Here is a 16,719-nt window from a genome sequence, read left to right on the forward strand (position 1 = left end):
TCCAGCGGGTCTTAGCGTCCCCTGCTGCTTCCTACCTTGTGATGTGTTGGAAACCAAGAGGTCCTTCGTCCAGGATGATTAAACTGTGGCTTCTGCAGACACTTAAAGATTTGCATCTCAAACTTTCTAAATTGGGATTGCAAACAAAAAGACCCAGGAGAGGGTGATATGGTAGTAAAAAGATGTTTTTTTCACTGAAAATAAATGTTAACCCACACTTCAGCAGCAAATGATGCAAATTAAAACACAGATACACACAAGTAGAATGAAAATGATCTCTGTGTTTATGTTTATCAGCAACAGTTATTTACAAATAACCCATATGAAAATGTAAAAAAGCATATTACATCTTCACATGCCATCTGTATTAACTGAGTAAAGCTTAGTGACAGTATTTGCAAATCTGTAGTAAATTGTACATAGACCTCTTGTGCATTAAAAAAGAAATGTACATAATTTAAAATAAATTACATTACACCATTTACAAAGTAATATTAACAAAAACTTCTTAGACAGCTGCCTTCTTATTTAAACAAAATAAATACTCAGGTAATTAAATTAACCAAAAAGAAAACACATTTAGGGGGTTATAATTTATAGAAAGACATTGCAAATTTAATAAAGTTATATTTTACAATGACAGATACTGATCGCTTCAAAATCTCTGTGCTAAAAATAGACAAGAAGAAAGTACCAGAAAGGAAATCTTAATGTTTATTTTAAAAAAATAAACATAAATAGAGTCCTGAAAAATAGTTGGGAGAAGCTCAGTGAGGGTTCAAAGCAGGTGATCTAGAAACTATTGCTAAAAAAAAACCTACAAAACACAGGGAGACTGACACCCAAGGACAGTCTAAATAGACTAGAGACTTTTGATCGCTGGAAACGACTCTCACAACTAAGTGTCTTCATAAAATTGCCCATTTTAAGATCAGGCTTGGTAGAAGCACAAAAACATAAAGCTACAAAATTAGCTCTACCCACTTAGCATTTGTTTTGCTCATTTAACAACGTAGACATCACCATTTTTCAGTGTCCCTGCTAGATACAGAATTATCGAATCACACTGCATAATATCCTTTTTACAGTCCCGTCTGCGGGGCCCACGCTCCTGTTTCAGACCCTGAAAGCCGCTGTTAGCTCCGGCCACCAGGGGGCAGCACCAGAGGGGACAGGCAGCGATGTCAGTTCTCACAGCTCAACCAGACCCAGGGACCATCATTGTCTGACCCGACCCCTCACAGAGGTGTTCACGGACTGCTCTTCTTTCACCACCCTCAAGCTTAGAGGGGAAACAGAACAAGAAACACATTTTAATTTGATAATATATTTACAGACAGCGAGGCCCTGGGCCATGTGGGAAGCCTGATTCTTGCAAGTCTATTCCAACCTTGACCGAGCCTGAGGACAGGCTCTTCTTGCGTCAGCTTGGAGAGCTGCAGGCCTCCCCTGCTGTCTCGGCGGGCAGGACGCGGACAGGCACAGGGGAAGGCTGGCGGCGGGGGGAATACTGGATGGGGCTAAGTCTAAGGTAAGGCTTGACATTTTCACAGACAAGGTCTTTTTGTGGGGTGGGGTGGCGGGGATGTCCTCCACAGCTCTCCTTTCTTGATCCATGTCTTTGACTGGTACAATCTGTTTAAACCAAACTGTTCACTCTCTAAGCGACACTTTGACTCCAGCAGAAAAGAGACATAGGTAGTCACCTCTTTCCTTATTAAAAATGCAGGCATGTTTAGCAGAAGGTGGTTCTGGGGGAAGCAGACAAGACTAGTTGTTGCTAAGAGCGCAGACTGGACAGAGACCAGGCGTTGGGCATCCCTGTAAGGGAGCAAGGGCATACAGCGAGTTGGAGCTTAAAAAAATTGAGAGGCGTTACTTGCGTCTGTGAGAAGTTTTAAATAGCTGACTTTGTCTTGAAATGTCTAGGGACTTAAGAGGGCTCAGATTAAGCTGCTGGAGCCACGGCTACCTGCCTGAGGGTGGAGCAGACATACAGCCCAAGCCTGACAGCGTGGCCGGACACGCAGACATCACCTAGGGAAAAATGTCAACCAAGTCTGAACACCAGATCTAGAGTGCGGGGTGATGTGTGTGTCATTTTCACTCATTAAGCTTTTCCCCTTCTTTTGAACATCTTAGATATGCGTGTAAACAAAAGCCGCTACTAATATTTTACAATATCTAGCAGAGTGTCTTACGTGTGATAATAATTCAATAAATATTAGTCTTGTTACAGGTACTTTGTGCTTTGCTATAATTAAGAACATGCTTTTATGAACCCCTTTTCAAATTAGCTTTAAGCTACACTGTAGTGTCCTCGAAAAGGCTTTGAAATAAGGATTATGGTCAGTTTCCTAGACTAGATATTGATGAATGAACAAATCATCCCCTTTCAAGATAGATCAGTTATGCCACTTCTATGCCGTTTAAATGGAAACAGTCCAACAAAATAACACTGTGCCAATATTTTTCATTTCTTTTTTTTTTTTTTTCCAACCAAGCAGACCTTCGTACTTACAGAACAGTGATTCTTAACCTTTGTGGGCTCACAGACCATTTTGGTAAGGCAAAAGTGTCAATAGACAAGTTACTACTATATTCCCCTCCTGAATTCTTAGAATGAACAGGAGGAATACTGTTTTGATGAAATCCCAGTAAAGTATTTAACTCATTATTGACGTATGCCAAGAACAAAAATAAGGCCATTTTCATGTTATAAACATGAATATAGTAACCTTCATTTGTCCAAAATAGCCTCCCTGTACCTTTCCTAACAAGAGGCCATCTGGTATTTATTTACCCTAATGATGAACTTCCAATATGCTCCCTAATATTAGGTCACACTGAATCTAGATTACTTCATACATGTAACGTTGTAAAAGGTAGTCAATTTGAGTAAGATCACCTTGCATTTTCATAACATAATTTTGACCTATGAATTCATTTAATTTTAACTTATCTGCTTTCTGAATGAATGCCATTTTACAGTATTATAAGTATACCATTAGTAGTAACAATTTATTCAACTCAACAATTTCAAGGGTATTAGGTGTGGCATGCATTTCATAAGACTTAGCAAGATTCTTCAAGTAATGGTAGTAGATTCTTTCTCAACCATTTTGGACAAATGGGAGCTCATTTTACTCAAATAAATCAACTTGATTATCTGGGAGACCCCTGAGTACATTTATTGACAATCACAGTTTTAGGGTGACAATATTATTTTTGTCTTCCTCTTTAGTAAGACAGATGAGATGGAATTTGTTTTTATGCCTTTCCTTGTTGAAATCCTTGGTATAAGGCAAAATTCTCATTTTCCTGATAACCTGTTTGCTCAGAAATGATTTACACATTGCTTAACACAGGAAATACTGACCAAGGTATTAGTGCATACCACCTTTAATGTTTATTGAAATATGTAGAAATCTGCTTATTCTAATCTATCTTTTGTAATCTTTGCAGATACTCTAGAATGAAGAGTAGGGTGAATTCAAACTCTAGTACAAAGGTGAAATACCTTCTAGTCCTAATCACTTGTATACCAACACAGCTATGTTTAAGATAAAATGGCTAGTGATACTTTTTTTTTTAAAGACCTGAACATCTGATGTCCTCCCCTCTCCCAAAGGTTGTTGCCTGAAAAATGATATTGCTTTTTAATGGCACCTTTTGGATTTTCTTTTCATATGCAAGAAACTGGCCAAGTTAGATATCATTTTACTGTGCCATTCCCAGGGCTACATCTGTGAAAAATATAACTACCTGCAATACAGTAAGACATTTAATGACTGTTTTTCGGTTTTGAAATTAAACACTGATCACAGTCAGAGGGCAAATGAGTGAAAACTCAAGATGACATGGTGGAGAATTAGCACTGGACAAAACCTCTAGATCGGCAAATCGCAACTTGCAAATGTGGCCTGCTGACTTTATAGGAAGTTTTATTGAAAAACAGCCATGCTCATTCTCTATGTGCCGTATTGTGTATTGTCTATGGCTGTGTTCCCACAATGGCAGAATGGACAAGTTGCAACATAGACCTGGCTGGAATATTTACCATCTGACCTTTTACAAAGAAAAAAAAAATGTGCTACCCTTGGTCTAGATATTTAATGAGGTCCTGGACAAAATATTTATTTTTCTCTTTTGAAAATTCTAGTTTTTGATATCATACATTAAAAAGACTTGCTTCAAATTTTACCACTGAGAAAAACTAAACTATAGATTTTGAAATACATTCCATCTGAAAGTAGGAAAACAAATCTGGGAGAAAAAAAAAATCAGACCATTTTGATTTCTTTTAGTTACAAAAAATCACCAATAAGTTATTTTTTTCCATCCGCTCAAAATTAAAAAGACAACCAGCTCCTTTTTTTCTTTTTTCTTTTTTTAACAAAGATAACAAATATAAAAATCTAGTCATAAACAGCCTTCAGAGTACAATTAGAAATTGACTAGAGGGATCCATCTTTTGGAGGGTTAATGAGTTCGGGACTTAAACACTTAAGTTATCGCCATGTCGTTGATATTACAATGGCTGCAGCGATGAGGAAGTATGTATACAGCAGATGTAACAGCTAACTCCATCCTGTCGCCATCCCAGCTGAACTTTTACTCTCTTCAGGACACAAGAACTTGTAAATGGCTCCACGACGCTTTGAGCACAGATGTCTTCATCCCATATGAAAAGAGGCAGTTTTTATGGCAATACTGGTTAAGCGCCTATCATGCTGCACTAATATAGTGCAAAAATGTGCCTTCCGTATAGCAAAAAAGATGCAGGCAACCAGTTTGAAAATTAGGGAAAGTAGAAATGTACTATATTAACACAAGCAAATTAGTTTTCCAGACAATAACCATTGTAAAATACTGAACTTGAGGACGCTTCTAAAGTACTAGTACATGTCCAGCATTCGCACTTTGGAGAGAGACAAGAAGTCTTACAAAAGGGTCTTTGCCTCTGAAATGCAGCTCAGTGAAACTATTATCAACCACCAAGATGCTGAATTTATTCAATGGGTTTTCTGCTCAGTTTAGAGCTTATTTTTAGCCACCATTAAAACTGCTTATTAACAAGTATATAATCTGACATAATAATGTGTATCATTCAATTGAGTAGGCATGTTGTTATGTTTGAATATAGCAGTGTAGAGCTTTTGGTATTAAACTCTTCATGCGAAAATGTTACTAGGGGTTAACACTGCGGACAGAGGCTTGTATCAGGCATCCTAAACTGATCAATCCCACCATCATGTTTTTAGAGATGAAGGTGAATTGTCCGTTGGTAGATTTCAGAAAAGATCACATAAAACTCTCAGAATGCATCATCTATCAACTAAATCTAGAATTCTCAGGGCTGATGGTTTCGATGTAACTGGTACTGTCTTGGTATATCCAATGGCACTGTGATTTTCACTCCTTCCTTAATGATGATCTTTTAAGAAGTAACACTGTAGTTTAATCCACACGGTTTGAATAGCTTTGTGGCCTCCGGACATCTACAGCAAAGGCAGAAAGCTGAAACTGGAGGCTGCAGGGTAAGTTAAGACTTACATGTCCGCATCTCCATCATAGGCTAAGGTCAAAGGTTTCAGCCGGTTGTTTTGCCTTCTTTGGGGTTTCTTTGGCTTCTTGCTGTTAAAAAAATAATTCAATAAAACTGTGAGAAAGAAAATCTTCAATTGTAATTTTTATTGCTTTAAATGAAAAAAAATTGAAACACTGATAAACCTAAAAATTGCTTAATTGCCTACACTTTCTAAATTCAACCCCCAAATTTGATTTTCTGGTTTCTGAGTTCCTCAGTTTTATGCTCTGAGTAAACATGAACCAGAACCCTTCAAGTATATTATCCTGTAAAAGATAAACTATCTAGATATAATTTCTCTGGTTCTAATAATGGAATAATGTTATAGTATAGTCACTTTTATTTGTCCACAAACTTTTATAAATAACACAGCTTATGTTTTAAAAGACAGTTGAATTAGGTATTATCATAATCTCTTCCTCAGTAGTAACTTAATAAAAAATGTACAGTTCACTATAAGTATACAAAGTAATATATGGTGCTTACATAACCAGGGGGAACAATTTGTGAAGATGACCTGGGGCAGTTCTGGCTCATATTCAGAAATTAAATGGTTCAGATTCAGTAGTTTTTAGACTATTCATCTATGCTTATTCAGAAACTCAGATGAACCCTAAATAAATGTGGAATACTTATTTGAGACATTAGATTGTTGTTCCTGGTTATGGCCAATTGAAAGTATTTCCTCTGAAATAGATCTCCTTAGATTTTTAAATATTTAAACACTCACCAAGCTAGATAGATCATGGAGACAATGAAGATGAGTAACACGAATGCCCCAGCTGCTACACCGTAAACCCAGGTCTTTAGTCTCCCATCTAAGAAGAATAGATATTGGTCATTAATTTACCTTAGTCTGCTATATATATTACAGTCGTTGACTATGACCAACGACCAGTCACATATGACCAAGTTCTTTCAAAACGCAAAATGAATTATTGCTTAGGCAGAGTTAATGATTAATGGAAAGCTGCTATTGTTATGTGTTAGATGCTCTTTCATTAAAGATAAATTATCAATGAAAACTGAATTGCAAAACGATAAATAATTTTGTGATTCGAGTTCAGATTTCAAGTTAATATGTCTAAATTTCTACTACTTCCTATATGGATTTTACTTTAAACTCAACATGTGTTACACTATATAAATCTTTTCTTCTGATTTTCATTCTATCTTCAGAATGTCAATTGTGAGAAAAGAAGAAAATAATGCAATTTCAAGAAATTCCTACAACTTTCTTGATGCTGACAGGTATCTCAATGTAAATTTTGTCATTTAAATATTTTTTCAGATGAAAGTAAATACATCTAACATTTTTGGAATTAATAATCCTTTATCTAGTTTATACTTTAGAGTGTGCCTTAAAACTAATTTGACAATATCATTTGTAAAAATAACCAAGTTTGATTAACACATGAAAGAATGTCAAAATAACTTTTTTTCTATCTTTTCTACTTATGGAATCAGACATACGAACTTTTTTTTCTAGTTTTATGACAGGAACTTTTAAAATTTGGTTTTCTGGTCTCATTCTCTTTGAACTTCTGTTTTATATTCTGCATAAACTTCAAATGGGTGATAGTATTAATGATTTTGCCTAACTTGTTCTTCACACCAACATATATTTTTTGTTATACCCAACCAGCTAAACATTAATTTTAATATTGAAATTATAGATTGGGCAAACTGACCCCACAGAGACTCTGGTTTATCCAACATTTGAAAGACGTCAAAAGCAAATCAGTACTATCATGATAATGATCATTATTTTTGCCTAGAGCTGGATCAACTTAGGAGTTCATTCATATGCTGGAAATAAACCAAGTTAATATTCTAGATATTCTTTTTTTCAATTCTGAATAGTTAAAAAAACTGAGTGAGTTCAAAGTCAAAAGAACTGTTCTACTGTTAGGTTTATCTGTTCCGAGAGAAGTTCAACAAATATTTTTGGGTTTTTCAGAAAACAAGAGCAATGTCTAATTGTATGTTTTTATAATGTATACCTTTTTACTATATTAAAATGTTCATTTTAGGAAAAGTATAAAATGAAAAATGACAATAATAATATGTTATCTTTAAAACATGGTTTTGATATGAGGAGATCTGCTTGGATTCTTGGTTAAGGTCAAGACTGCAAATGGCCATTTGTTGGTCTGCCATCTTGGACACTGAGGAGAGCCTCCCATGATTACACAGACAGGTCAGCTTTACAAAATAAATTTTATCTTCAGATCAAAATCTAATAAAGTCAGGGGTGATGTGGTTATATATGAATCACCCAAGCAGTGAAAATACTTTTAAAAAATCCCAATAGTGATTCACCAGTAAGGTAAAGTGTTTTGACTCCATGCATTAAAAATTCAGCTGTGCTAGCTATGCAGATTCTTTCCTTCTTTTGTCAAGTTCCTAATGGAGTTAGGAAGTAGTTTATGCTTTGCTTTGCCTGGCAATTTCCTTTGGTCATGAAGTGGTGATCCCTCTAGGGTAGGAGGAGAAGTGGCATGACCTGGGTTACATACAGCTCCCATGGCACATTTTTAAGCACCAGCTTAGTTCCGGGGATGAGTATATGGCTGAATCAACTGAGGAGACCGAATGTGCAGAGTAAGGATAGAATGTGATCAGCCTCCAGGCTTCAAGTCCATTACTAGATACGTTATGAGCTGTCTGTTTAATGCCATGGGTCTGGTCAGTCTCCAAGTTGAGACTGTCCCATTGAGACGGGAAGGCTCCACACCTGTCCCCATGTATCTGGTCCTAGTACAGATTCTGAGTATTTGAGTGTGCAGCTCCAAGCACTGACAGAAATTGGTCTGGCTGCCAAGCGTCCCTTGCATTACTGACCTTCCTATTTAGGGTTCAAATATTTAGCACTCTGTGGTCAGATGGAAAATTCTTGAATGTCTTGTCATAGTTTTGATTTGTTCTGGTTCTGCATGACAACACACTTTCCCCCTAATATTTTCACTGTTAGATTGCTTTAATCAATGTGGAAATAATCTTAAATTTATGACTGGAATTTATCAATCCTAGAATTGTTCTCAGAAGAGAGCAGATTCATATCTCTGAATTTTGAGTATGATTGCCTTTTTCATAATAATTATAAAAATTATAAGAATATAAGACAGTATCAAAAGAAATGACTTTAGATGACATAATTATCTCTTAAGACAATGCTTGCTCATTATTGGTTAAATATACAGCCAAGGAATCCCGCATCAGCAGGGTCTGGTCACTTCACCTGGCCCGAACGGCTGCAGAAACCAGGTCCTCCCCCGTCCCGCTGGGTTGCTGGAGGGCTGGGTTGGATGCACCGCCCGACTGGTTTTCACGTCTCCTCTTTTATCCTCCACGGTGGGTACCACCATTACGGGGATGAGTGTGCACTGCTCAAGTGTCCCATTGGAAGACATGACTTCAGTGTACCCTTCTTCACAACTGCACACCCTTGTCTGCAGGAGAACAAGACTCACACTGTACATGCAAGGAGATCTTTGTAAGTATACCACAGCCGACCTGAAGGGCAGGCTTTAAGGGAGTACTGTTCTGGGAATTTACTCCACGTAATTTCTGTCACCACTATGTAAAAAAGAACACACTTTTTTGGTACCTTATATAAATTTATTCTAATGGTAGAAGGAAGTGCATTCAGATTTATTTATACTGATAAAAGAAGAAGTCCCAAAATAGGATTTTTATGCCTCAAGACATTTTTCAGGGTGAGGGGGGGAATGGATTGTACCAGAAGCAGTGTGGTGACAAATGATGCGGCTGGCTTTTCTACTCTAGTGAATTCACACATACCTCGCTACAGTGTGAGTGGGGTTGACTACACGGTGGGTTACAAGACCTGTCAGCGTCAGGCTGGCGCACCACCAAGCAGCCCCCTGCAGAACAGAAAATCATATTTTGATAAGTAGCATCTCTTGCAGTGATTTAAAAAAAAAATACACCATTGTTGTAGACTGGTCTTTGAATCCTGAACCTCCTTGGGAGTCCCACGGACTTCAGAGGGCAGCTGACTGGAACCCCTGGTTAACCCTGACCACTTTGTTTAGGAGCTTGAGACCCTTCTCATTCAGAGGACACAGCACGGCCACCCCAGCAGGTGCTCAGTAAGTACCTCTTGATTAGATGACTTTACAGCTGATACTTTGAAAACACTAATTGTCTGCAAGCTAACGTCACAGTTTCTGAGACCAAGTCCAACATTCAAAAGCAGATTTAATTTTCTTTTAAAGTTAAAATTCTTTCCTTGTTTTGCTAAATAAACAGTATTCAACTTAAGATACCTTTTTGATTTATGTGACAACCTTGTAAATGGATTTTTTATAATACATATTTCTTTTGGAGAGAGTCACTAATTCAGGATTTTTTTTTTTTTTTTTTGGTATATAAGAAAACAAATGCAGCTTCTAAGTGGTATGTCTGCCCTATTGTTTTAACTTGACACTGCAGTTCTCCAGTGACCCCTCTTATTTCCTCCTCCTTCTCCAGTTTAGTACCAGATATGCCACAGTTGTTACAATGAAGTTTTCAAGATAAGACTAGTGTCATTAAGAAACAGAACTGGTAGCATGTAAAGAACTCATAGTTTCAAACCATACTTGATCAATTTCACAGAATTTTAGCAAAGCAAAAATTTTCCTTTATTTATGGAACTGATGATCCTCTGGAATCTAATTAAGGGTGTTAACTCCTTGCCTTATCACTTAACATTATAAACAAAATATTCACAGAAAAAGTGTTATGGAAAAGCGGTTAGTCATTGCAAGGCAGCTGGAGTGACATGCTGTACTGAAGTTATTAGCATGGAACACATGAAGACAAAGGAAAATATTGTGAGTTTCCTGTAAGGACAACTATTCATAAAATTAGAACAATCGATCAGGGTAGGTAATATACGTTACATGCGTGTCTATTTCCCATAAACAGTCTCATCTCTCCTAAAACATGGGAGAAGAATGCATATAGTGTTTTATCACAAATCATTTACACAATTTTTTTTTTTTTGCTATAAAACAGCTTTAGATGGGGATAAATACATGGGATACTCTACTATATGGAAAAGAAATTGAAAATATGATTTCTACAGGTAAGTCTTTTAAAATTTGACTTACCTTTATATTGGGGAATAGCCCCAATTTCAGTGTGAAAAGAACTTGTAATGTGTAGACTAAAAGTCAGACAATGATTATTTGCATCCATATTTGGGGAAAAAAACACTGAAAACTAACAGGATTCACTGGGAAAGCTGTAAAACTCCCGATTAGTTTAAAGAAGAAGGTAGACATTCATTTTCAACACCTGAGTTGAGTGGTATCCATGCATGCTAATTCACTTCAGTTGTGTCCGACTCTGTGACCCCATGGACTGTAGCCCGCCAGACTCCTCTGTCCATGGGGATTCTCCAGGCAAGAATACTGGAGTGGGTTGGCATGCCCTCCTCCAAGGAATCTTCCTGACCCAGGGATTGAACCTGCATCCCTTACATCTCTTGCATTGGCAGGCGGGTTCTTTGCCACGAATGCCACCTGGGAAGGATGACCTCTCTAATGTTTTCAGGTTCAGAAAGCCTGTGCTCCTCTCCCCAGAGCTCTGTCTCCCCCTGTTACCTCTGAGAGTGGCTTGCTTGGATTTTTTTTTTCCCCAGAAAATGACACTATCAGAGAGCAAAGGGTTTCCTGGTAGGTGTCTTGTCTTTATTATAGATGTGTCCACTGAGAGTTGCTATTATCAAGTGTTTCTTAACTCAGATTGCTCATGTATAAAATCTTATCTTCACAAGAATAGAGTTTGACATCCTGCTCTAGCTTTCATAGGCTGGAAATGCATAATTAGGTTTCAGTAAATCCAAGTAATTTAAAATTCAATATAAAAATTTATGCTTTCCAAAAAGCATATTGATCCCTGATCCTGTCCTCTTACTGTAGATGTTACAATTAAATTTACAAATGGATATTACTCAGAGGCACCAAAATGCACACTACCTTTTTTTCTGCCAGAGGGTCAGAACAATGGCAGCAAGTCAGCAGGTCCTCTGGAATAGTTAACGCGCAACCCTCAGGCTACACTACAGAGAGTCCTGTGGACAGATCTCCACAAATACATTATTTCAGACACTAGGGACCCATCTCTGGGTCCACAGGCTTGACGCTGAGGTTCTCGTTCTGACCTTAGTTCCTTGATATGGAAATTTTTGCAGGGTGGCTCATTCTATCTCTGGAGTCAGTTTTCTTCCCTCTTCAAAGGTCTTTGGGATCCCTTGCATTTACTGGACTTAGATAAGGAAACTTCCAGTAATTGTAGATTAATTCTATGGGGTCTGTTTGGGTCAAAGGGAATCCAAAAAGAAGCTCCTCATTCGGATGTCTCCTTTCAACGTATAATAAGGTTTGAGTGGGGACAGAGTGGTACAGTGCCTACTCATATCCTCTGAGCCTGAGTTTTACCAATAGATCTTGTATCTTAGTTAATTAAAAAAGGTCACAGATTTCTGAATTTAAGCAAAATATTTGGGTTTGTATAATCATATTCTCTTGGCAATATTTTTGGACTGCATATATTGCCTCTAAGGCACAGAAGCAGATATAGTCAACAAAACACTGACTTTTTAGCATGTAGTAAGTTATTAATATATGAGATTTTTAAGGAAACATTCTGAGATTTACTTATAATAGTAATTTTTCAGAATTAGACAGTAATCTCTAAAATGGCTGGGTGAGGGGGAATTTAACTGAAACATTTCAAAGTAAAATAATTTATCACCGGTCATCAGGTACAAAGCTCAGGTGTCGTGAATTCAACCACATGTGGAATCCTGAAGGAATATCTGTTTTCTTAATTATTTTCTTTAACCAATTACATGTGTGTTATAGGAAGACTCTCAAAGAACAAAGAGGAATGGAAGGTTTACCTGTTACATTTACCCCATCTGATCTCTGACACCAGACTGTTCGGGAAGAGCCCTTCCAAGCACTGGCCATCCATTTATACTCGTAACACTGGCCATCTGCGGGGCAGAAGACACATTAACAGAGGCGTTCTGCAGGCCAGGGGGACAATCATGGAGACAGGTATTAACAAAATATTTATAAACATTTGAAAAGGGATAAGAAGTCCATCCTGAATGATTCAAACGTGAAATTACCATCCTGAAGTTGCCATATAGATGTTACAAAATTCCAGATGCATGCCTAAATGCCAACTAATTTTCCAAGTCGGCTACCATACTATTTGATGTGAACCCAGATTTTCAATTTATGTTTTATTTTAAGCATTATATCAGACATACAAATAAGGACAGAGAATAACTGAAAAAATATATTCAACTACCCATCCTTCAGTTTGAACAAATATTACCATTTAGTCATATTTGCTTTAGTTTTGTTTGTTGATGAGTAAAAAAAACTAACAAACTTGATGTCCTATTATATTCCTTCCTGATCTCCCTCCATGTCTGTCTTGCAATATAGACTATTTTGAAGTAGATACAAGCATTTTTGTGACAGGCTTTCTATTCTTTGAATACAACTATAATAAAAATATATGTAATCCATAAATGACTTACAGCATTATTTTTAGGCAGTTTTAAAATTTAAAAAGCATTATACTGACACATGATACATCTTTTTGAAACTTAACAGTCAATGTTATAGATGAAATATTTCTATGTGATTTTTTAATACAGACACAGTTAATTAATTTTAACTGCTACATAGAATTCCATGATACTAACCACTACAGTTTATTTCCTCTATGGGTGGACTTTTAGGCTGTGTTCAGTTTATGCTATTACAACAGTGCCTCAGTGGTCAGCCCTGTGCAAGCCTCCTAGTGCTTCTTTAAGGTAAATATTTAGAAGGGAAATTTCTGGGCATTACTGTACAGATAGCTGAAACTTTACTAAACACAGCTCATTTTTTTTCTTTAAATGGTGACAGTTTACATACTCCCCAGCAGTGAATAAGAGTTACTATTACTCTAAACCCTCACAAACATTTATAAGTTCCAGATTTAAATTTCTTGTCAGTCTCGCGGGTGTGGAAAGCTATCTTGTCATTTTAACTTGCAGCTATCACCAAAGCTATCAAACAGTAAGGAAAATGTTTGGCAGCATTCAGATTTCCTCTTGTGAACTGCTTATGTATATCTTCTGGTTCTCCCCAACCCTTCTACTGAAATCTATGCCTTTTCGGAGCTGTGGGAATTTTTGATTCTAGAATAACAGTTCTCAGATGATGGTCCAGGGACCAGGGATGCCTCTGGTGTTCCCTCAGAATATGTGTGTGAGGATTTTCCCCTCTAACTACACACCTGGGTAAGTAAGCCTGGACTGCCTTCACATACAGAAACTAAACTAAGATGGCAATATACTGAATGCAGAGGCAGATAAGAGAATCCAGCTGTCTTCTGTTAAGCCAGGTGTTACAGAGATGTGAAAAAGTGTAAAACAAGACCATGCTTGTCATTAAAGGTACTTTCTTTTTGCTTTGGAAAATAGTTATTTTTCGGGAAATATGATAACATACAATTGATTTGTGATTGTTTTAAACAAGTTATCAAATATTTAAAAACTTAACAGTTGTCATTTTTCAGCATGCAAAAGTTTGATATGTATACATCAAAGAAAAGCCATTTGGGGTCCTCCACAATTTTGCAACTGTGAAATTGTCTTGGAATGCTGAAAAGTTTTAGGATAGGTGTTCTAGACACTAATTCCTTCAGATTGACTTTAAATATATTTTCTATGTCTGTGGCTTGTCTGGTAACCTTGTTTATGATCTATTTTACCACGTGCATGTCCTCAGGCGCGTCTGACTCTTTGCGACCCCCTGGACTGCAGCCCGCCAGGCTCCTCTGTCCATGGGATTCTCCACGCAAGAATACTGGAGTGGGTTGTCATGCCTTCCTCCTGTTTCACTATGTAGAGGATTTAAATTTTGATTTAAAAGTATTTTTATTGTTTACTATTTTTGTTTGTGATTTTGGTATTGTACTGGGGAGATTTTTCTCATTTTTTCCCTACCTAACTTTGTTTCATTTCTTAAGATTTCACATAAATGGGAGTTGTTTAAATTTTTAGTAAGACTCAAAATTAAAGCCATTAGGTTTTAGTGTGTGTGCATGTGTGAGCCTATCTGATACACTTGGGTTTTAATGTTACAGAATCTATGGTTTGCTTCTCCATTACTCTCAATAAATAACATTCTAGATAGCTGTCAAGTTTTTATATTTATTAGCAAGATGTATTCACAGAAATTATACTTTTTAAACACTATCAGTATTGTAACTTTGTCCTCTTTTTTTGTTTCATTGAGTTTTCCATGAGTGGTCTACTTTGTTTGATCAAAAAACAAGCTATTGGTTTTATTGATTATCTTGGTTATTTTCTACCTCACTGAATTTGTATTTATCTGTATTGCTTATACTCTATCTCCCTTTTCTTTCCTTTTTTTTCTTAAATTGAGTTGAAAGTCGAGCTTATATTATACTTTTCTCTCTCCTGTATAAGCACATAAGGCTTTAAATTCTCTTCTAAATACTTTCCTGCTGCACCCTGCATAACATTTGATATCTAATGCTCTAGAAATGTAGCATTCAGTTTTTAGTTCTGTGGGGGCATGAGAGAATTTCTTTGAAATTGTTGTTGCTGATTCCTAATTATCATGATGGGGTAAACAACTCTCTTTCTTTTCTTGGGAATTAACTCATCTATTGTAACTGCTGTCTTATTTCTCCTTCTTTACTTACCCTGTCCCCAGAATATGGTTGGTAAATTTGAGAAAATGTAATCAATAAGGTGGATAATTCAATAATTCCTGGGTTAAGTCATCTAGCTCAGGTGGCTTTTATTCTGAGCATTGTTCTCCAAAATTCTAAGCTTTCCTCAACTTTTCAGTAATATAGATTTTGGCCCTTCTTTACTAATATATGTCATGCTCCTTAATTACTTCAGAACATAAGCAAGAATGAGAAGGTTTTTGAGCAAGGTTTTGAGCAATGTTGAGCAAGACATTCTCTGCTAGGTAACAATAATGCTTTGTGGTTTTTGTAAATGTATTGCTTATATTGGATTCATGACTCTGTGTATACACATACACACACAGACACATAAACATATATTTTTATATATTCTGTATGCAAAGTTCAGGCCAATCCTTACCAATACTTTATCAATTTCTGAGAATATAGTAAAATGTCTCATTTTGCTATTTCTTTGTAATTCTTCTTTTGATTTAAATAAATTGAGGATATTTTTAGATTCACATTGGATCAGGATTGTTATAGGTATGTACAAACAACATGCTCCAAATCTTAGCTTTCTTTAACTCATAAAACTTAGAGATACTTTTAAGTATTTCATACCTAACTTATGAAGGGTGGCAAGACTCTTCTCTAAATCTTTAGAATTCAGAATCATACCCTTAACCTAATTCTCAACTTTTTAAAAGTGAGATCTTAGCAAATTTCCTTATCTAACAGAAAAATTTACACTTTTTCTTTTGCTTATTAACACAACACTAAAATAAATAGGTGTTATGATGGTCACACTCACCATCACATGATTTTGTTTCCAGCTTCTGCTCTGGGCACAGATGTTGGTTCTCTAGTTCTTGTATAATCACCGCTCTGGAACGGACCTGTATTCCACCAAAACCGAGGTCCTCGCCGTTCACACAGGTCAGCTGACACAGGCTCCAGGAAGACCAGTCCTTCAAATAACAGTCCCCTGTAAAGCACAGGTTGGTAGTTTATACCCTTATCTGTAAAGAATAGCCAGCCAGATCATCATTTTATGTTTAAGCCAATTAAGCATGGTTTTTAGGTATGCCAGTCACACATGATATCGGTAAGATGTATATTCAGTTCAGTCGCTCAGTCGTGTCCGAGACTTTGTGACCCCGTGAATCACAGCATGCCAGGCCTCCCTGTCCATCACCAACTCCCGGAGTTTACCCAGACTCATGTCCATTGAGTTGGTGACGCCAGCCAGCCATCTCATCCTCTGTCGTCCCCTTCTCCTCCTGCCCCCAATCCCTCCCAGCATCAGGGTCTTTTCCAATGAGTCAGTTCTTCGCATCAGGTGGCCAAAGTACTAGAGTTTCAGCTTCAACATCAGTCCTTCC

The 16,719-nt window shown here is 36.9% G+C and overlaps 1 protein-coding gene across 1 annotated transcript in view; it reads right to left on the reverse strand.

The window, feature by feature from the left end:
- Positions 1 to 282: 282 nt before the first annotated feature.
- Positions 283 to 16,719, reverse strand: part of THSD7A (thrombospondin type 1 domain containing 7A) — a 265,412-nt gene continuing 248,975 nt past the window's right edge. The window contains exons 22-27 of the mRNA XM_061166284.1: positions 16,149 to 16,322; positions 12,507 to 12,602; positions 9,395 to 9,477; positions 8,832 to 9,042; positions 6,321 to 6,408; positions 283 to 5,637 (exon numbers count right to left, since the gene is read on the reverse strand). Coding sequence (XP_061022267.1) covers positions 5,553 to 5,637; positions 6,321 to 6,408; positions 8,832 to 9,042; positions 9,395 to 9,477; positions 12,507 to 12,602; positions 16,149 to 16,322 — 737 coding nt within the window. The 3' untranslated portion in view covers positions 283 to 5,552. The remainder of the gene's footprint in view (positions 5,638 to 6,320; positions 6,409 to 8,831; positions 9,043 to 9,394; positions 9,478 to 12,506; positions 12,603 to 16,148; positions 16,323 to 16,719) is intronic.

Source organism: Dama dama, chromosome 18 (genome assembly GCF_033118175.1).
Source record: "Dama dama isolate Ldn47 chromosome 18, ASM3311817v1, whole genome shotgun sequence".
In the NCBI taxonomy this organism is placed as follows: domain Eukaryota; kingdom Metazoa; phylum Chordata; class Mammalia; order Artiodactyla; family Cervidae; genus Dama; species Dama dama.